At 33.5% G+C, this 22,866-nt stretch overlaps 1 protein-coding gene across 6 annotated transcripts; it reads right to left on the bottom strand.

Annotated features, from left to right (window-relative positions):
- Positions 1 to 358: 358 nt before the first annotated feature.
- On the bottom strand, positions 359 to 22,728 carry LOC135849697 (troponin I-like). Of its 6 annotated transcripts, none has more exons than XM_065370228.1 (9): positions 22,610 to 22,728; positions 21,758 to 21,804; positions 20,300 to 20,317; positions 20,007 to 20,135; positions 8,929 to 9,052; positions 7,724 to 7,824; positions 1,307 to 1,350; positions 1,076 to 1,217; positions 359 to 721 (listed from the first exon to the last, which is right to left on the bottom strand). In XM_065370228.1, exons 2-9 carry the CDS (start codon positions 21,770 to 21,772, stop codon positions 662 to 664), a joined length of 633 nt encoding a protein of 210 aa, XP_065226300.1. In that variant the 5' UTR covers positions 21,773 to 21,804; positions 22,610 to 22,728; the 3' UTR covers positions 359 to 661. The 6 variants fall into 6 exon arrangements, with proteins under 6 accessions (XP_065226300.1, XP_065226299.1, XP_065226298.1 ...); XM_065370227.1 differs by lacking the exon at positions 7,724 to 7,824 and adding an exon at positions 5,206 to 5,306; XM_065370226.1 differs by lacking the exon at positions 7,724 to 7,824 and adding an exon at positions 8,613 to 8,713 and having other exon boundaries at positions 22,610 to 22,727.
- Between the last annotated feature and the right edge of the window lie 138 nt (positions 22,729 to 22,866).

Below are 22,866 nucleotides of genomic sequence, written 5' to 3'. Positions count from 1 at the left end.
ATTCCCCTGTCGATATTATCTGTTGATTGTGCTACTAAGGTAGAAACTTAAAAATGAATGAAATTATGAGGGGAATTTGCAAAAATTGCATAAAAAAATGTTAAAAACCAGTAAAATTTGACCAAAAAAAACCATCGAATTGGTTAATAAAATTTGCAAATATGCTAGAAAAAGTGTTGAAAACTTGTTAAAACGAGGTAAGTAGTAAAAATACTCAAAAAATTCTGTATTAGGTACCTATGTAATATCAAAATCACTCAACATTACCAAAAAGTGATGACAATTTTGTATTCAACAGGATTAAGCGAGAAAGATGTAAATAAATTACAACCATTGAAAAAAAAATAATGCACATTCACACATTTTGGAAAAATGATTTATTATAACACACTTATGATTTATTTTATTTACTGTTACATGATGAAATTTTGGTTCTTGAATTATAAACAATGGAATAATAAATACAAGACGACATTAAATGTTTCCATTCAAAATGGACTAGGTGATAGGTATATACACCAAAATAAGACAAAAGTTTTAGAAATTAAGGTTTCTGTAATATTACAGTAAATTCTGTACATGAAAATAAAACAATGCATGCTGGTAAAATAAAATGCGTATGGTACTTGAGGTTAAATAATATATCAGTATGTAATTAAATTCATGCATCAACTTCCACTTCTTCTTTTCCAGCTCCTTTTTTCGACCAGTCTGGTTTTTTCTGCAAAACAAAATGCATTAAACAATTTAATAGGTGATTCAAGTGTTACACCAAAAATTAATGATACCTATCTACTACATCTCCATACACATACAGGGTGCCCAGAAATATCGAGCACCCCTAAGAAAGTTTTTCATTAAAAATATAGGTTGGTAACGTGAAATAGATGCATATGATTGGTGGAATGTTATCTCTCCAGTCCAACAACCAATCATGTGCTATCATTATTATCATTCACTGTGACCAACCAAAGTATTTTGGTAGAAAACTTTTTTAGGGGTGCTCGATATTTCTGGGCACCCTGTACGCACACTCCCAGACTTCCCCCTGTGAATTTATATACATAAAATTTACCTCTTTTTCTTCTTCTTCTAAGGTGAATTCTTTCTTTTTCACTACTTTTAATTGATTTCGGAAATTAAATTCAGCAGCTTTCTTTTGTAATTTTGCAAATTTATTTTCGTACTTGGAAACTTTTTTCAACGTTGGTTTTATGCTGTAAAAAAAATTAAATAAATCAATCAGATTGAAATATGAGTTAGGCTCATCAATTAAAAAATTTACTAAACATATCTTAATGCTTACAATTTTCCTCTCAAGTCATTAACTTGGCTGTTCAAGTCGGTAATCTATTAAAACAAAAATTATGCATTAGGACAATTGAAACAAAATTGGGCAAATTTGCTTTACTGAGAAATTTTCAAAAAACACTACACAATGATAGACAAAAATGGCCCAAGCATAGAAGCAGGTGGGAATAAAATGCGGTTGCATAAGCAACAAAGAACATATAAGAAGTTAGTGGGTGATGTTATGAACTAAAAAATAATTTACAATTTGATTTTTAAAAATGTTTGAGACTTATCGACCAATGTGACTGACTAAAGAAATGCCCTGATAGAGAAAGATATCACATTAGAAAATTTGTTATAGGATTAGATCAACATTCATAGGTTGGTATATTATAGATTACCTATATGTATAAAAAGGTAAAAACAATCAATTTAGACAGTATTTTTTAATTAGTGAAGTACTATACACATAAAATATAGGCACTACAGTAATTTATATGGTACCTATACAAAATGTAGGTGAGTATGCCAAATACTAAATACAAAATAATATACCTAGATTACATGAACACCAGTACTTAAAATTTTACATTACATTAAATAAATTTTCTGCATTAAATCCCTTAAATAGAGGACCTACCAGTTCACTGTTCCATTTCAACCTGCGGAAATTTCATTTAGAAAACTCCCACTTGCATCACTTGCATTCAATGTAGTATATAAAGTACATATAAGTAGAATTTTGACCCTCCCTCTTACATTTTGCTGTCCCCTTTAGCTATAGTGTATAAATTTTGGAGTAAAGAAGAACAACTTAACTTAACCAGATATGCAACCACTTTTAACAAAACATCTACTAAGCATTCACAAGCACAGAATTTCTAGTCAGTAACTACATAGGTACTCGTATGTACATAATTATGTACAATCAAATACTGAGGTATCCATTCCTTTCCTACGGATATCCTTATACAAAAGCTACAAAATTTACAGGATAATTTTCAAGCTTTATACAAACGATTTGTTATTTGCAAAAAGTAGGATTACTGGTACCACAGTTTTTAATCAATTCGTTCACCAGATATTCTAAACAATAACTAAGGTTACTATGGTGTTGAATCTACAATAATTTCTACTTTAGTAAGAAATACCTAGGTACATAGAACAGCATAAAAGGAAAAAGGAAAAAAATTGTATGATATCAAAGATTAATGATACATTAACTAGGTACCTAACTAAAATTTATCTCAGATACCAAATTGTAATGCATATTGGTGACCTACATTTCTATACAAAAATACAAAATTTGAGTAGGTATGTTAATAATTTGATCCAGAATTTTTCTACAAAAATCATTACCAAAAAAACTAAAATGATGATAATTATTTAGAAATATTTGTTGGAGAAAAATTTAAATCTACAGAATTTAATTTTGATCATTTACAGTTGCACCAAAATTCAGAATTTATAATAGGTATGTAAAAATGGATACTGAATTTCATGAGGGAACTTTTTATTAAATTTTTTGAAGACTAGAGAATCCAACTACTGAGTACTGAGTGCTGACTGAAGGCTTCATGAACAGTTTTAAAACTACCTACATACCAATACCCGCACAACAATTGTCGACTTTGACATTTGCATCTAAGGTAAAGTTGGAGTAATTCCGATAGCAAAGCCCTAGCTTTGTTGCAAAACACATTTTGGCACAACTGATGAAGAAAGTAGGTAGTTTTAGTGCTGACCTATGCCCATTCATGATCAGATGGTCCATCTGCTCCATTTTGTCAAGTCTGTGCAGTGTTCAAAATCTGAATGCCCAAAACCTTTGCCACAAAAAACAGTGCATTTTTGAAACTCGTTTTTACCGTTCAAAACTTGTTGAAAAATTCTGTTTAAAAGCTGAATATTTGATTGATACGTGTTAAAGTGTCAGTACCTCTTTTGATTTTGCTTTTATAATCATTTTTTTGGTACTAATGAATTGTTAATAAATGTTAATCATTTTTCATGCCGCGGGGTAATTCTGATAGCCCTAGCAAAATTGCCCTGTAATGTTTTTTTCTCTGTTTTGATGTAGTATTTTTTTGGGGAGTCGAAATTATCAAAGAAAAACATCAAAAGGGGCTTTTTTCTCTAGTTAGTCTAGTTTTCAAAAATTATGCCTCAAAAATACATACTTGTAAAAATTTTGTAATTTTTGTTCTAATGATTCAATTTACATGAAATAACAACCTAAGTATAGAATAAATGGTATATTTATTTAAACATAACTGGCTTGGAATTACCCCTGGAGAATTACTTTCCTTATAAAACTTGTTATTGGAATCACCCCACTCTTCAATATAGTCAATGTGTATAGCTGAAGAATGCAGGAATAACGTTGTTTTATCATTTTTGCCCCAAAATGTACAGTAAACCCAAAAAATGTGAAATTGCTAAAATTTTGAATTTTGCCATCGGAATAACCCCATTTTACCTACCATGTTTTTTTCAATAGAATGATAGAAAAGTGATCAATTAGTTATTTAGTAGGAATTTTCTGTCTGTAAGTGTAAATAAGCCAGGTTAGTGAACATTTTTGAAATTTTCTCATTATTTCTGATTCCTCGACATGCGATGTTGACATGTTGATGTAAAATTTGATGCTTGAAATTTACGTCCACGACTAGTCAACCAATTTTTCAGAAATAAAATTTTGTTTTAGCGTTTAAAAGTTCAATAAACATTTTAAAATATCATCTTGTTTGAAGAGAAGAACAAATTTTTGATGGCATTTACAAAATTATTCATTTTTTCATAGTTTGGAGTTGTCGATGATATGCCGATGTGAAAGTTGATAATCCACAAATACCTACATCAACACCAACCTCAACCAAATTTTCAAAGATTTCTCAAACTTTGAAAATAATGTTGATATTGTGGATGTATCTGTTGATGTCAAATTTCACATCGACATTAACATTGACATGTTGTCGACATGAGAATGTATTAGTTCAGTACTCTTACTCTTAGATAAAGTATTGCACCTCTTCAATATAAGGAGTTTATGTTCAACTTTTTATTTTGTACACACTTTCCATCTGTAGGTACCTCTCAGAAGTGGCCTCTGAGTTGATGCTGCTTTCAGCACGAGCAATAGCCACCTTTGAGAAAATCATTTTTGGAAAAAATTTCCATTTTTGAAATTAATTTTTCAACTTTTTCATAGCAGGGTATCGACAAACATGCAGATGCAAATGTCGATCCTTCCACATCTGTCACATTTGGATCCCACACGTTGATGCAAATTTCGACCATATGTCGGACCAATTGTTGACATGAATGTCAATCAACATTGGTTGACAATTGGGTCGAAATTCACATCGACATGATTGTTGTATCCAAAAGTGACGGATGTGGATGGATCAACAATTACATCGAAATTAGCATGGTCATTGTTGAACGGGTAAGTATACCTTCAATTGATTTTGGCTGAAAGTAAAATACATAAGTATGGGTATACCTTTATATAAAAAAATTTCTATTTTCTCGCTCATTTTCCTACCTATTATAAAATTTATCAAATTTGACTTTCTAGAAATTTGCCAAAAATTGAAAAATGAAATCCACCAAGTATTCAGGATCTAGATAAAATTCAACATGGTTGTGTTTTTTTTAAGAGGCTCTTCTGCTTTTTGATTGTTTATCTGAAAATTTCCTTTCAATTAGAATACCTCCCCACTTCACACTCCCAACTAATTCCCTAGCTTTCTTAAATCAGTCCTTCCTGGACATAAAATCTTTTGATACATTCATGGCTACATCTACTCATTAATTACAACTACTATTCGCCTTTTGTTATCAATAAAGAAAAACCAGTTTGGCGTTAAACAAAAATAATTCCTTAATTTTTGAAAGCAAGTAATTTACCTCAATATCACGTTTTCGGACCTCATATTCCAGGTCCCATTTCTGACTCTCACACTTATGTATGCGGTCATAATACTGCTTGATGATTGACTTGAGTTGCTCTAGCACAGAACAAATAGCAATATGCTAATAATTTCTTTGTGTGTCCAAAATATGCAAAAATTTTGAGGAAAAAATGAAAAAAAAATGGTGTAAGTATGGTACAATATGTAAATAGACTACAATAGGTACAAATAATAATTATAATAATTCAAACTACAATTAGCTATAACGAAATCATGCAAAAGAAAAATAATAAAAATTTGACTAAAAAAGAAAAAGAAGAATACCCATATCGCACAATGCACATAAAAGTACTGCTATTGCAAAATACTATATAGTGTGTAGGTAGGTAAGGTATGTATTCAAAACAGGGAGAAAAATAAGTAGGTACCAGAGAAAAGTATAGCCATGCACACCAAACAACAGAGTAATCTCAGTAGGTACCAATATACTTATGTATTTGCCAATTAATCATCTATTTGGACATTCAGAGCATTTTACATTTACATAGGTAATAATTTGTTTCATTTTCAGGTAGGTAGGTAGTAATAATTCTCATGTAAACATCTACCTAGTACCTACATTGTGTGATGAAATATATCTATACTTATTTTCAGTTAGTGAAAAGCTCAAGTTTAATAGGCCACGTATATGAAGGGTAAGGAGAGGACATGTTTTGGGATAAGGTTGAGGTAAAAGTACTTGTATTTATCTGAAACAATTACCTCATGAGATTTCATATTGTATTCACGTTCTTAATTATTGAATTATTTCTCTCCTTCTAGCTTATACACCCCGCTCCATAATTCTGTTAATATTTCCGCCAAGTCTTCTATAAAATTTTAAGGCAATAAGCGTTAGTAAAATAGAAGCTGAGTTTACAGAGAACTTAATTTCTCTGATTCAAGTTGTACGAGGCAATTAATAAATCAGCGCAGTAAATGTGTAATGAAGTATAGAAAATGTATCATTAATGAATAGGTGGGATGGTTGGTATGGATTTGACACTTTAACCTTTACCATAGCACACATGTGCCACAATTTGGTTTCCCAATGTAGGTACTGTGAAAATTTGGACACTCTAGGTCAATTTGGAGGGGCTGTAGGCTTTCCTAAACATTGAAAAACACATTTGTCCCTGGAAAGGGGTCAAATAAGGTTGGATGGTTGAAACCTGCAAAAGGCACTTCGGGTACATCCTCCCATTGTAATGTGAAAATTTGGACCCTCTAGGACAATTTGGAGAGGCTGTAGACTTTCTTTTCCTAACGTCGATATTTTCAAAAAACACGTAAAATAATTTGACCCTGGAGAAGGGTCAAATGGGGTTGGAAGGTTGAAATATGGGGCACCCTCCCATTGTATGCTGAAAATTTGGCCCCCTAGATCAATTTGAGGGGTGAGGGGGTCAAAATAAGGGTAAAATGTGGTTTTTCCCACCTTGAATGGGGTGGGGTTGACCTAGGAAGCTGAAATTTGGATATGTTGATCATAGTGAAAGTACTGACCAATTGGTATGATTTTGGACCCTTTTTGTTTTTTTTGGGGCCATATTATGCCCCTCCAAAAAAATGACTTTTCTGTAATTTTCAACTTTGACCCTCCCAACTGCAGGGGTCATCTCCAGCTCCCAAAAGAACCCCATTTCCCAAGTTTGACCTTATTTGATGAATTAGAACAGGTTCCAGGTCATAAAATGTAAAAATCACCAGATGTGCTGAAACTTCCGGCAATCATCTAGTTTGAGCTCAAAACGTCGAGAACTATAAAAATTTTTGACCCCCGACCTTTTTATCCAAAGTTGGGCCTACCGCAATAGCCATCATTTTTTACAAAAATTTGACTAAAAATCAAAAGTAAGTAATTCAATCTTTTTTTTTTTCAAAACTTCGACACACCTGACCAATACTTTTTCCAATTTGGGAAAGAAAATTTACGAGGAAAACACTATACAGAAGAATTATTCAGCTAAAGCTTTCATAGCAATGATTAGGTAACTACAAAATACTCAATGGATCCAACTATCAACACTTATCTCTAAACGTGAATAAAATTGAAAAAAGAAGTATTAAGCAACGTTAAAAGTGGTTGATCATCAGTACCGCTAATAAATATGTACTTAGTGTATAACCAGTGATTTCGACCTTTTTGTAAGTATACAATATCCTATAAATCCTTAACACTTATAATCTTATTTGTGTAATAGCGAATTAATGAAGTTATTTCAAAGATTTGTAAACTTCAACACAGCCAATATAGTACCCAGTTGGTAAAATTTGTATTTTGGTTGTTTTTTTGTGTTAGTAAAAGTTCAATTTTTTTATAGTTACATGTATTATGTGTAATGATACAGGTAGGCTAACTAATGATAAAATCAGGTGATGCCAGTGTATGCGGATACTATAGGAAAACGCAATGTTACAAAATATTGACACATTTTGTCAGAAAAGCTTATGATGTCAATGTCACTTCGCACCTCAAACTCCTTCTTTTGAACCTCGAACTCAACATCAAGTTTTGATGCTTCCAATTGAGAGATGCGTTTGTGATATTCTTGGCAGATTTGCTTCAACTTTTCTACAGAAAAGTATTAGGTAGGTATACATTTTTGGTGTTAAATCATTATTATTAGGTATAAGTAACAATAGCGTCTTCTTCCTATGTACCAACACATTTGGTACGTAACTTATAAGGAACCCAAGTGGCACCTTGAAAAAATTATACCTATGATGTAGTCACTTCGAGGTGTACAAGTATAGCCTCAATGAGAGATAAAAAGAAAATACCTTGTTGAATATCTATCTTAAGTAGGTAAATAACATAACCCATGAACATTAGGTAAATTTCAGTTTTAAATTTCAAACTGTGTGAAACACAAAAAACACTAAAAAGCATGTGGATTCAGTGGAAACCTATAGAACGCGCTGATACCTCAAATGAGGTGTCCAAAAAAACAATATTTTTTGCAAAAAATCTCCACTCTATCCAAATTTGGATGGAAAATTTTCACGTTACAATAACTCGGCATTATTTTTCATGCAGTGAGCTTGTTTTTCCAAGGTAAAAGCGCGTCCTGTATGTACGAGTGAAACAATAAGAAAACTGACCATAGGGACGATTATTATTACAATTTGACAACTTCGTGTTTAATAGTGATATTATATCGGACGAAACAAGTGACACCAATGTTAACGTTTTTGAATACCGATGATGAAATCAGCCATAGCCCAGAAGAGAGGAAGACACCTCGACAATCAAGCTCAGCTGATTTCTTCTCGAGATTCACCATTCATATTTTATTTTCAAATTTTGGCGAAAGGCAAAACATACAGTCACGTTAATGTAACATTTAACACCCTGCTAACCTCTACGTCTTTCCTCTTACAAACATATTCGAGATCGAATTTGTCTTCTTCCAGTTTATTAATCCGTTGATAATAGTCATTAATAATCCTTTTCAATGATTCTGGTGTAAATTAACAAATCAGTATAGGTATCAATAAATATAAGTAGGTACGTAGCTTGTTGCTTTCTTTGTGGAAAAAAAAATCATCTTATGCAACAAAACAGCAATAATATTGAGCAAAAATGCTATAGAGTATGAAGAAAATACTTTTTAAAATCATTAAGGCTATAAAAAAAAGCTGTCCGGGTAAATGGAAAATGAATGAATTAGCTTACCTTCGTTCGCGTCATCAATGATCTTCGGTTTGCCGCAACGTTCTTCAATGATGCGTCTTCTTTCCGCTGCTTTTCTTTCTTGTTCTTTCTTTAATTCTTCGGCAGCTTTTTTTCTCAATAGCAACTGTAAAAAGTTGAATGAAGGTAAGTACAATTTTATGGGGAGGTGTTTGAGGAGATCAAACAGAAAATCACAAATTTGCTTATTCAATACATTCTATCAACACAAAAAAGATCACAAGATGACATTGAGCAATGCAAGGGGACAAAGAAAGCTCAATGATCAGCCATTTTATAGCCAACAAAATCACCGCAAAGAATTCTTGGATGTAAGAAACATACAGAGGTCTAGAAATATGCACTGACCATCATTTTGTTCAAGGAGTACAATGGGAATGGAAACAACAAGAATACTAGCCAGAAAAAATGAAAAGAAAATCAACACACGAGCCCTGGATGACCCAACTAATCAATGGCTGTACCAAAGGCGGATGAACATCCCGCCGTGCAAAGCAGGACTGTAAAATGACACTTTTTTGGCGTGATAATTTTGACAGTGCGTTTGACACTATTTTGACAATTTCCAACCAATCAGGAAGAGGTTGAAAGTGTCGAAAACGTGTCAATACCATGCCACCAAACCGGTTTTACGTTAGAGCGTTTGACAAGGTACTGACTCTACTTCACAACGTGTCGTTGTTTTGGCGATCTATTGGCAAATACCTGACGATATTTTGACGATGTTTTGACTGCTTTTTGACAAATTTGAATAATTAAAATTAATTTTTAAAAATTGAGTAATTAATTGACAAATGCAATTCTACTTGCATTGCCCTTCTGGTATAGATAGGAATCAATTAGTATCACCGAAATTCAAATTCAACTTCGAAAATTCCTTACCTGATTGGGATTCGAACCTGGGACCCTACATTTCTATCTACAGGGTGGACAGAAATATCGGGTACCCCTAAAAAAGTTTTCTGCTAAATACTTCGGTGGGTCACAGTGAATGATAATAATGGTAGCACATGATTGGTTGTTAGACTAGAGAGATAACATTTCACCAATCATATGCATCTATTTCACGTTGCCAACCAATATTTTTAATGAAAAACTTTCTTAGGGGTACCCGATATTTCTGTCCACCCTGTACCCTACAACCTATACCTAACCAACGTGCTACGCCGACTTGTCTTTGACATAGACATTAAAGGCAATAGAGTATATTGTGTAAAATGATGGATACCTATAATTTTTAATGTGGTTTTTAAAAACTTTGCATAGCAGATAAGTAAATTTTTCCTACCAATTTCATTAAATTTTTTTTACATGAATTTCTAGAATTTCTGCATAGGTATAAGGTATTTAAATAATTTTTCTGCATCTACGTAAGTTAAGTAGGTACCTAATAACAATAAAAACAGTGTAAAAAAATGCTCAAAAACAGATTTATACCCAAATTAAATACGCATAAAATTTTAAATTGGTTTGTAGGCCTAAAATAATAAAATTCTTGGAAATGAAAAACCTATTCCTAGATTCCGCGAAATTGCCCTTGATTAGATCTGAAATTAAATAATTTACCCGCACAACAATTGTCAACGTCGACATTTACGTCGACTGCGTTTTTTTCCAACATAATGATGGGAAAGCGATCAATTAATTATTTAGTAGGAATCTTCTGTCCGTACAAAAGCCAGGTAAATGAAAAGTTTCAAAATTTTCTCATTATTTCTGATACCTCGACATGCCATCTCGACATGTATATGTAAAATTCGATGATCGAAATTTACATCTACAACTATGTCGACCAATTTTTCAAAATTAAAATTTTCTGTTTTAGTGTTTAAAAGTTTTAGTCTAGTCGAATTACTCCATCCGTTCGCTCAGACTGTAAAAAGCGATCTGATGACTGATTCTTGATCTAGAAGGTATTTGAAAAAAAATAAGCTTGGGTGCCATTTTTTCAGCCCCTCCCCTTCCGAGGGTCCACCCCCCTTTCTTTAAAATGCACGTATCTCACCTTCTATTGGTCATAGAGAAAAAATGTTCGAATGAAAGTTATTTCTTGAAGGCTTCTCCACATTTTTAGTTATTACAAAAATTTCATTTGGAGCAACCCTCGTCCCTCAAATTTGAAAAATCCACTTTGAAAAAAACTCAAAATCGCCTTATTTGCATTTACCTCGGAAATTATTGAAGGTAACGCAAAAGTGATAATGACATAAAGTGTTCAGAATGAAATTTTCTATACAGAGAGCTTTTCATCAATGCTCCCCCAGCCCCTCCCCCTCTGAGGATACCCCCACCACTTCCTAGAAATGCACATATCTCCGCTCCTAATAGACCTACACAAAAAAAATCCAAGTTAAAATTGTTCCTTGAAGGATAACATACAATTTCCTAGTGAAACAATTTCATTTTGAGCAACCCTTGTCCCTCAAATTTGAAAAATCCACTTTGAAAAAACTCAAAATTACATTAAGGTTATTTGCATTTACCTTGGAAATTATTGAACATAACGCAAAAGTGATAACGACATAAAGTGTTCAGAATGAAATTTCCTATCCAGAGAGCTTTTCATCAATGCTTCCCCGACCCCTCCACCTGTGAGGGCTCCCCCACCCCTTCCTATAAATAAACGTATTTCCGTTCCAAATAACTATAAAAGAAGTAAAAGAGTGACATCGTTGAAAAATTTGACCAATCCAACACCTTCTATCAGAAAATCCAAAACGTCCTGGAATACACACACTATTCGCAAAATGGAACAAAATGCTCGCATTAAAATTTTATTTCAATTCAAAAACAAAATTGCGATTCTCAAAATGCAAAACTTTCCAAAATATTCATAAATACCTATTCGATGAATTGCGAAATACTTATGTGGTCATTTTATACAAAAATATCAAAATAGCAATCAAATAATGTAAAAATATGCATTGTAAAGCAAAATATTTGAAAGTAGGTATGCCAAAAAAAAAGTTGGTCCTATTTGAAATGAAATTTTCTGAAAAGTAAAATGATTATTTTATGTTTCTGATGCTAACTCCTAGGAGAAAAACATCAAAAAACATATATTGGGGTGCACTCACGTGATTTATATCAAAGTTTGTTTTGATTTATTCAACAAAATGCCACTTTTTTACAAAAGTAACAACAACGAAGTGAAATATTCTCACTTAAAATAAAAGAATTCAACACTAACCTGATTTAATCGAGATATACATATGATCTGTATATTTGGTGTCCCCATACTGTACTCTCAAAGTCGCAAAATCTTTTATAGCAATAAATTTGGATTCACTCAACTTATAATTCGAAAAAAAATCATTTTCATTGTATTAATTTAGAAAATTACCGCACAACTACGTCGTGATGAATACACTGAGTTGGCTGAATCTGAATATCTCAAATGTCGTAATACCTATGTACGTATGCGTAAATCGACAAGGCGTCTAAACATGCATATCTCAACGGCTAAGACGCAACTATGAGTAATGAATCATCATTTTACAGGAGAACTGATAAAGATATCTCTGGACACGAAATTTCATCCCAAACACTTGAGCTTCGAAGTAATCATCAGTTTTACGATACCATCAATAATTTCCGCAGTACATGCAAATAATGTGATTTTGAGTTCATTTTAAAATTTATTTTCCAAATTCTGAGGGTACGACCGGTAAGGGTTGCTCCCGAATGAAATTGTTTCACTAAAAAATTGTATTTTATCCTCCAAGGAACAATTTCAACTTGGAATTTTGTTTATAGGAACGGAGATACGTTCATTTATAGAAGGGGTGGGGGAGCCCTCACAGGTGGAGGGGTCGGGGAAGCATTGATGAAAAGCTCTCTGGATAGGAAATTTCATTCTGAACACTTTATGTCGTTATCACTTTTGCGTTATGTTCAATAATTTCCAAGGTAAATGCAAATAACCTTAATGTAATTTTGAGTTTTTTCAAAGTGGATTTTTCAAATTTGAGGGACAAGGGTTGCTCAAAATGAAATTGTTTCACTAGGAAATTGTATGTTATCCTTCAAGGAACAATTTTAACTTGGATTTTTTTTGTGTAGGTCTATTAGGAGCGGAGATATGTGCATTTCTAGGAAGTGGTGGGGGTATCCTCAGAGGGGGAGGGGCTGGGGGAGCATTGATGAAAAGCTCTCTGTATAGAAAATTTCATTCTGAACACTTTATGTCATTATCACTTTTGCGTTACCTTCAATAATTTCCGAGGTAAATGCAAATAAGGCGATTTTGAGTTTTTTTCAAAGTGGATTTTTCAAATTTGAGGGACGAGGGTTGCTCCAAATGAAATTTTTGTAATAACTAAAAATGTGGAGAAGCCTTCAAGAAATAACTTTCATTCGAACATTTTTTCTCTATGACCAATAGAAGGTGAGATACGTGCATTTTAAAGAAAGGGGGGTGGACCCTCGGAAGGGGAGGGGCTGAAAAAAATGGCACCCAAGCTTATTTTTTTTCAAATACCTTCTAGATCAAGAATCAGTCATCAGATCGCTTTTTACATTCAGTGCGAGCGGAGCCATTTTTTTGGAGAAATTCGACTAGACTATTTAGTAAACATTCAAAAATATGATCTTGTTCAATGAGGAACACAAATTTTTTAGGGCATTGATGAAATTATTCACTTTTCCACAGTTTGGAGTTGTAGATGATATGATGTTGATATTGTGGATGTATTTGTTGATGTCGAATTTCACATCAACATTAACATCAACATGTCGACATGAAAAATGGATTAGTTTAGTACTCGCAGATAAAGTATTGCACCATCTTTGATATAAAGAATTTCTGTTCAACTACTTGATTGTACAGACTTTATGCCTGTACTTCTTCGGAAGTGGACTTTATGTCGATGCTGTTTTCCACATCAGAGGAAATAATTTTTGGAAAAAAATTTTCAATTTTTAAACTCAAATCTTATAATGTTACGACGCAGGAGGTCGACATAAATTTCGATGTGATTGTCGATCCATCCACATCCGTCACTTTTGGATGCCACATGTCGATGTGAATTTCGACTCTGTGTTGAGCCAATTGTCGACGCGAATGCAGATCAACATCAGTCGACAATTACATCGACAATTAGCTCGACACAGGGTCGAAATTCACATCGACATGTGGCATCCAAAAGTGACGGATGTGGATGGGTCGACATTCACATCGAAATTAGCATGGTCATTGTTGTACGGGTAGGCCCATTAAATTATTCTATCAATTTTACATAATAAAAAATCAATGTTATTTCTTGCATAGGTAGGTAATATTCAATTTTATAAGAAATTGAATGCACATAGGTAGGTCGTACGTATTTCAATTATTTTTTTTAAAAAATAGGTATCAAAAATTTCTTCTTATTATTTTTTTTTAAAGTACCTACCCACTTGCAATTTATAAAATAATTTTTAAAAATATGCATAGATAGGGTATAACATTTTGTATATGTATAAAACTTATTTTGGAAAAAATTTGATTGGTTTTGTAACTCAAAAATTATCACAAAACAAAAAATTGCTCAACAAATGACAATTTTTAAGATATGTCACTAAACTATCACATAAGCGTCAAAATCACGTCAAAGACTTGTTGTTGTTTCACTACATTAATTGTCAATTCAGTGTCCTTGAAAAATTGTCAATACTATGTCATATTTTTGCCAATTTTGTGTCATGGATTGCATGACACGAATTTGACGCAAATTTGACCGTTTACTGACAGCCTCAAATCTTCGTCAAACCTGAAACCGGAAAGTAGGCGGAGCCACCTCTTTTCTGATTGGTTGAAATTCCTTGACACAGAATTGACGATGTTTTGGCGAGTCGGTGACAGTAAAATGACACGAAATGTTCGGCGGGATCATAAGTGAAGAGATAACCAAAAAGCCAGGGCATAGAAGAAGAATGGAAAATATCAAATCCATTGTGACAAAAGCGGCAAAAGAAAGCTTAGAAATGGTTCTATGCAGAATTGGACTAATGTGAATGTGAATAAAGAATTGGGGCAACAAAATCCAAGAACTCATACAACAGAAAAGATAGGTGTTTAGAAAATTCATGAGCTCAGAAAATGATTTTCATGGTGAAGAATATTGAAAATGGTCGGCAAAAGTCAAGAGAAAGTCTAGTAAATTACAGTGAGAGAGCTAGGAAAATTTTATCACATTCCTGGAGCATGACACATACAAGTTACAGCCAAAGGTGTATAAGATCATGAGGAGAGGAGAATTGACACAAATTTTAACAAAAAAGTGGGATTGCCAAAAATAAAAATCGGTGATGGGAAGGAATATTTTGAGGAACTCAGGAGGGATGAAAATGCACAAGATACAAAAATAGAAGATGAAATTGGAGAAACAGAAGACAGAATAGGAGATCTGATCAAAAAGTTCCAGGTTGACGTCCCTTATGGGCAGATGGAAGCATGTAGTGTGCTGAAATTTTTACCACTTGTATATTGAACCTTTTACAAAGGTGTGGTACAAATTTTAGCTTGATCCGTCAAGCGGGGTGTTTTTCCAAGACACCAACTGTTTACCCATTCCATTTTTGTTCTCACCAAATTTGTCATTATTTTGCGTGAAAAAAAAAGAATCAAGGCAGAAGAACAGTTTGACTTGGAGGGTTGACATTTTTATGGTGGGGATCTACAACAGTAAGCTACTACTCCAGCTAGTTTCAGTTCCATACAACCCAACAGTTCCAGTGTCACACACATTTGAGTTGACTGAAAAAAATAATGGGTTTTTTGGAATGTTCTGTGTTTTTTCCTAACTTCCGAGCACAAAAAAATATCATAATTGCATTTGCACATTCATTGTGTTTGTCAGACACTAGCCTGTGTGATGGCTTCTTCTTTCTGTGATTAAAGCACCATCTGAAGGGGAATAGGTATGACATTGTCAATGAGGTTGAACAAAACATTGAAAGAGAGCGGTTTTGCCACATCTTGGGTCTAATGAGTGAAACACTGAAGACACTGTGTGAATGCTGGTGGTGAATATTTTGAAAGGGACCATTAGAGCTACAAGTACATGTATTTGTTTTTAAAAATAGATAATTAATTTTTTGTTTTTTAATGATTTTTTTAATAAAACAGAATGGGTAAAACTTTGGTGTCTTGGGAAAACGCGTGTGAAAAACATCCCGCTTGCTTGGGGGATTGAGCTGAAATTTTTACCACACTTTCATAAAGGCACAATTCACATGTGGTAAAAATTTCAGCTCAACACGTGCCTCTGTCTGCCCATATGGGACGTTGGCTGGGAACTTTTTGATTGGAACTCGTATCATTTAAAGAGCTACAAGAAGCTCTGAAAACAGCGAAAAATGCAAAAGCTTCAGGAGAAGATAGCATACCAACAGAATTGTACAAATATGCAAGTGGTGAATTTAAAAGAAGACAGCTGGAATTCTTAAATAGGATGTACCTACCTACCAAGAAGAAAAGGTAAGTACCTGAAAAATTCAAAACAGTGATTCTAATACCACTGTTCAAGAAAGGCAATATGTCAAACCTGAAAAACTACTAGTTTTATAGTAAAACTACTGATGGAAAAAAGGATCAAATACAACTTAGAAATACATGTGTGCTTTATAGACCTGGAAAAAGCAAATGATAGGGTCATTAGAAAAAAACTGAAGTCCTAAAAGATGAAGAGATGTCATATAAAATGCAAAAGGTAATAAACAGCATATGTGATCCCGCCTGACAAAATTAACCATTTCAACAAAAAAAAGTGTCCAAAATAATTACGTTTAAAATGAATCTTAAGGGTTGAAAGATCAGATTTTTGAAAAAAAAAACATTTTTGAAATTTTGTCAAAATGGTTGATTTTGTCAGGCGGGGTCACATATGAAGAGTGATATTCCAAAACTCGCTTTGTCCATTTTCACAACTTTTCAGGAAAGAGGAAAAACAGTTTCCCTTTAAACGGGTAAATTGGCTTTTTAAACGAGTCTAGCACTTTATTTGGGTGGATTTATGATGTAGGAGTGTAGGTATACACTTCATCCACTAAATACTGCTGAAAAAAATTTCAATAAAAATGGATAAAGCGCGTTTTGGAAGATTATTTTTTTTTAATTTTTAGTGAATTGGCTATTTAGGTGAGTTTAACACCTCATTTTGGTAGGTTGATGATGTAGGAATGTGAGTCACTACTTCATCTACCAGGTACCGCTGAAAAACGCACTTCGATAAAAATGGACCAAGCGAGTTTTGGAATATCACTCTTCATATGTATATAGGAACACTAGAATAAGAGTACAAATTGGAAATGAACTCTCAAAACAAGCTGAAATAAACAGAGAAGTTTTCCAGGGATGCCCATCTGTCTTGTGTTTTATTCAACATGTAAGTACATGGATCAAATGTTAAAAGAATGGGAGAAAATGAAGCCAAAAGAAATCATAACAGGCAGAAGGTAGGAAATATGAACAGTACTATTTGCAGATGATCAAGCAGTTAGAGCAGAAACAGAAGATGACCTACACAGATCAAGTTTCTGAGAGTCACTGGACTGATTATAGGACCCTGAGAAGCAGTAAGATGCTAAAAGAAACAAGATTGTAGGTGTACAATACCCTTGCAATACCAATGATGACTTATAGAAGCGAGGTATGGCACTGAAGAAATCTGATAAAAGAAGAATAACGGCAGCTGAGATGAAATTCATGAGGAGAATGGCAGAGATGACTCTCAGAGACAGCTAGAGTCCCATCCGAGAAAATAACAGCAGATCTCGGAGTGAAGCCTGGCATGACTAAGATAAAAAAGTAAGGTGCACCGGGGGAAGTCAGAACGTTTTTTCACAATTTCAACTTTGATCAGCTGTTACTCTCGTACTAATGAACCAATAAGGCTGAAATTTGGTATGTAGGTTCCCATAAGGGTTTTTAACCTATGGTAAAAATTTCAGCGCGATTGTCGCAGTAGCTTTCGCACAATCGAATAAAATGTAACTTGTTCTGACTTACCCCACTTTGGGGTAAGTCAGAAAATTTACAAAATTAATTAGTATTATTAGGATTCGACCCTGATCGATGCGCAATATGTCGAATAACATGTTTTCGAGGTCGTAGAATCCAAATCTGGAGTTATTTTTTTTGTAGGAGTGGGGGGTGAGGCGTGGGGAGGGGGCAATTCCAAATTTTTCGTACATTATTGTGTAATATGTCGATTGATATGTTTTCAAGGTCGTAGAATCCGAATCTGGAGTTATTTTTTTTGTAGGAGTGGGGAGTGAGGCGTGGGGAGAGGGAAAATTTCGAATTTTTCCTACATTATTGTGTAATATGTCGAATAATATGTTTTCGAAATCGTAGAATCCGAGTTTGGAGTAATTTTTTTTGTAGGAGTGGGGGGTGAGGCATGGGGAAAAAGAAAATTTCAAATTTCTCCTACATTTTCGTGTTATATGTCGAATAATATATTTTCTAGGTCGTAGAATTCGAATCTGGAGTTATTTTTTTGTAGGAGAGGGAAGTGAGGCGTGGGGAGCGGTAATATATCAAATTTTTCCTACACTATCGTGTAATATGTTGAATAATATGTTCTCGAGGTCGTAGAATTCGAATCTGGAGATTTTTTTATGTAGGGGTGGGAGGTGAGTCAAGGGGAGAGAGAGTAAATTACAAATTTTGCCTATATTAATGTGTAATATGTCGATTGATATGTTTTTGAGGTCGTATAATTCGAATCTGGGGTTATTTTTTCGCAGGGGTATGAGGCGAGGCAAGAGGAGAGGAGAAATTTCAAATTTTGCCTATAATATTGTGTAACATGTTGGTTGATATGTGTTCAAGGTCGCAGAATTCGAATCTTGAGCTAGTTTTTAGGGTCGAGTGCTATTCAAGTATCACCGTTTGGGGAGAGGGCCCCACCCATGCGAACCTACGACTCACCTTCCACCTTCACCATAAAAAATGACTCCGGATTCGAATTCTACGACCTCGAAAATATATTATTCGACATATAACACGATAATGTAGGAGAAATTTGAAATTTTTCCTTTCCCCACGCCTCACCCTCCACTCCTACAAAAAAAATTACTCCAAATTCGGATTCTACGATTTCGAAAACATATTATTCGACATATTACACAATAATGTAGGAAAAATTCGAAATTTTCCCTCTCCCCACGCCTCAACCCCCACTCCTACAAAAAAAATAACTGAAGATTCGGATTCTACGACCTCGAAAACATATCAATCGACATATTACACAATAATGTACGAAAAATTTAGAATCGCCCCCTCCCCACGCCTCACCCCCCACTCCTACAAAAAAAATAACTCCAGATATGGATTCTACGCCCTCGAAAACATATTATTCTACGTATTACACATCGATGAAGTCGAATCCTAATTATCAATGTTCACTTTTCTGACTTACCCCATAGCACTAATTTAGGGGGTAAGTCAGAAAAAGCGATATAAATAATGGATAATTGAAAATTAACAAAAATTGAATACTTGGGGTTTTACATTATTGTTTTAGGAATACTTTCACTTATAATATCACTTTTACTGATCATTTCTTCTGAGGTAAAAAGCAGTTTGAAAAACACTGATTACAATTTGAAATCAAATTCAAAACAGCAACTAAAAATGAACCAATGAAAAGCCTGTAAAATGAAACTGGGTCGCAAAATTTTTTATGCTGTGATGAAGTAGGGGTAGTACCCTCAAGTTACCCCTGGGTAGCGCTTCGGCAGATATAAGCCTCTAAGAGCTAGAGCAGTTTTTCTGACTTACCCCGAATTCGGACTTCCCCCGGTGCACCTTATAGGAAAGATTGGAGAAATCATGTCGAAAGGATGGAGGAAACGAGATCACCAAAACATCTCTAATACACACCAACAGGGAATAGATGCAGAGGGAGACCAAGGAAGAAACTCACTGATACCTCAGGCTCATCCTCAGCAAGTTCCGCACTATAGCAGACAGGCCAACAGGCCTACCGCTTATGTATAAGGAAACGACGACAACAAAAATTAACTATGCAATTTTATGTTAATCAATAATCAAAGTTGTGGGTATCACTTACACGTAATTTCTTCTTTCTGTCAGGTGTCATGAAACCTTTCTTGGCCTTTTTGGCTTTGGAAGCTTCTTCCATACGCTTCCTGACTTCGGCCCTCTTCCTGTCGATTTCGGCCTGTTTGGCCCTCTTTGCCTGTAATCATTCAAAAACTCGATAATTTTTCCACTCTTTGCAAAATGTTTACCTATTTACTCGATTATTGAATTTTGAGATTCAAAATCCAACTCCAAATTGATCTCGATTATTTTTCAACCGATTGAATAACAGTAAATAGTAGCTTTCGCCATCTTACGTGCCTCTTCGATCCTTTTCCTCTGCAAAAAAAAAATACAAGTACAATTAGAAAATTCTTATTTGAAAAATCTGCATAAATTAATAGCAATTGGTTAAACATAGATTCATTTTAAAGAAATGATAATAGAAATCGAAAATAGAATAAAATAGGTAGATATGGTAGAGATGAGATTTAAAATGAAATGATTGAAATAGTGAACATTTAAAATAGGTATTAATTTTTAGAGACATTTATATGCAGTAGGTATGTGTGTAGAAGATAGATGTTGTAGATTGATAAGTAGTGTAGATATGTTAAAATGGTATTTATCTTTGAAATATGTTGCATATGAGTTTATAAATCACATGGCAGGTGCTGACACTGACTTTTAAAAAAGTAAAGGGGAACACAAAAGCATAGTTTCACACGAACAGACAATAAGTAGGTAAGTATAAGTCTGCTTTTAAATATGATAAGTCACCAGAAACACGAAGCTCATGTCAATAAAGCAACTTGAGATTTTTTCTACACCAACATAAAGCAAATTTATTTTGCATCAAAGTTTTTTTCACTTCAAATCCTTTTTTAAAAAAACATAATTACTCAGCACAAAACACAACCAACTCAAAGCATTAAGTATGTCACGCGACTTTAAAAAAGGCAGCAATATGAAGACATTATAAAGCAGATAGCAAAGCTATAAGAAGAAACTACTAAAAAATTTACATCTTACTACAATTTGTACTACGTGTACGAGGACCAGTCTATAATTCCTCGTATGTTCAGCGCCAATAATTCACATGAACCTCAAGTTCTTTTAGTGAATTCAAATCTTTTCTTAGCCTTTACAATAATTATTTAGCTTATTGATACAAAAAAAATGTAAAATTGAAAAAAAAAACGATGTTATAACTAACTACTTTGAATAATGTGGGTTCGTGTGGTATGTATAGGTACTTGATACCCCTACAGTGTGATTCCTCAATTAAGTAAGTACCTAAGTAGAATTTTTTTTGCCTAGAAATTCGCTAAATTGTCATATTTACATCGAATGTACAATACATATGTAGATACTCTATACCTATCTTATTTTGTAATACCTACATAAAGACATGCAAAAGCTGAAGCAAAATTCAAACATACCTCATAATTAAAATAAATTCCATCGTGTCAACTATTTTATCGGATGCCCAAACCATATCGAGTTTCAAATCATGAATTGAACCAAATCCAATGAAAAGTCACGTAGGTAGTTTGAAAAACACGAGTATGAAAAAAAAAATCAAAACATAATTGTGTTACTAAAATATAAAAATAACAACAGCTACCTCTAAAAAAACATACTTAAAATTATGTAGATCGAAAATTCCAAGTAGGTAATATGTAGGTAGGTATGTAAAATACTTACAATTTGGCTAAAATTACAACTCCGAATTAGAAAAACAAATTAGTGTCCTAAAAAGGAAGATACTCACCTTACCTCATCATCTGCCATTTTGATGGTTCAAGTTGTAAAAACAAAAACACCTATAAAAAAATTTGTAAAAATTAAGAAAGTAGAGTTAATATGGAACAATTTACACGCTAGATGGTTTTCAATATTAATGTGATAAAATCTCATTTCATTTTGGAAAACAGCCAGTTGATATTCGCAGAAATGACGCGATGTGGCGCGTTCTTGTTCGTGTATTAAAGTTTAAAGTTATATCAATGGGCTATTTTGGTATTAGTGTCTGTTTGAAAGAAGATACGTTATTGTCATTTTATTCGACAGAAAATGGTTTTGAGAATTTTACAAGGTAGGGACTCAAATTGACATCATAGCTACCTATCTAAGATTAATCAATATAGGTAAGTCGATACGAAATTATATAAAAAATACTAGTATTTGAAAGGGGAAGTAAGAGAGGAAAATATGAGTGGAGTGTTCAAAGATCCAATAGGTAGATGAAAATTCTGAAGTAGGTATAGAAAATTCAAAAAATGTATGTACCAACTTAATTCTAGAATTTTGGAAAAATCAGGTAAGTAATGAAAATATTTGAGAATTTGAAAAAGATTCACAGATTGATTCTAATGAGAACGAAACATTTCATTTCAGAGATCAATATTTTCGTATATTGTTTTAGAGATCAGGTTTCCAATCAAAAAGTAAATTCGAAAGATAGGTACTGCTGAAATGCCGAACACTCGAGTGGAAAGTGCACAGAGGGATGAAGTGAGGAGAAATATAATAATTGTTCATTTTTTTAAATTAAAAAAAAAATCGATCACTATCAGTTTAACATTATTAGGATCAAAAAAAAAATAATAATAATATTAATTCACATACCTATGAAAAAAATCGAATAAATAAATTGCGAAGACGCACGAACACAGACACTATTTCCACTTAGTATAACAGACTGAGGTAAAAAGACTAGCGCAAAGTGTTGGTGTTGATCACGTGATAAAAATAGAAATTGAGAACTTACGATCTATTTTTAAAGATCCCTTCGTCCCGTCTTGGTAGCATATAATTTTTTGTCAGAACCTTTGAAAAATTCAATTCGCTTCGTGTGAAGGAAAAACATTTAAACACGTCAAAAA

The sequence above is a fragment of the Planococcus citri genome, chromosome 1 (assembly GCF_950023065.1).
Source record: "Planococcus citri chromosome 1, ihPlaCitr1.1, whole genome shotgun sequence".
Classification (NCBI taxonomy): Eukaryota; Metazoa; Arthropoda; class Insecta; order Hemiptera; family Pseudococcidae; genus Planococcus; species Planococcus citri.
The sequence above is the reverse complement of the archived record's forward strand: the minus strand, read 5'-3'. Positions and strand labels throughout refer to the sequence as shown.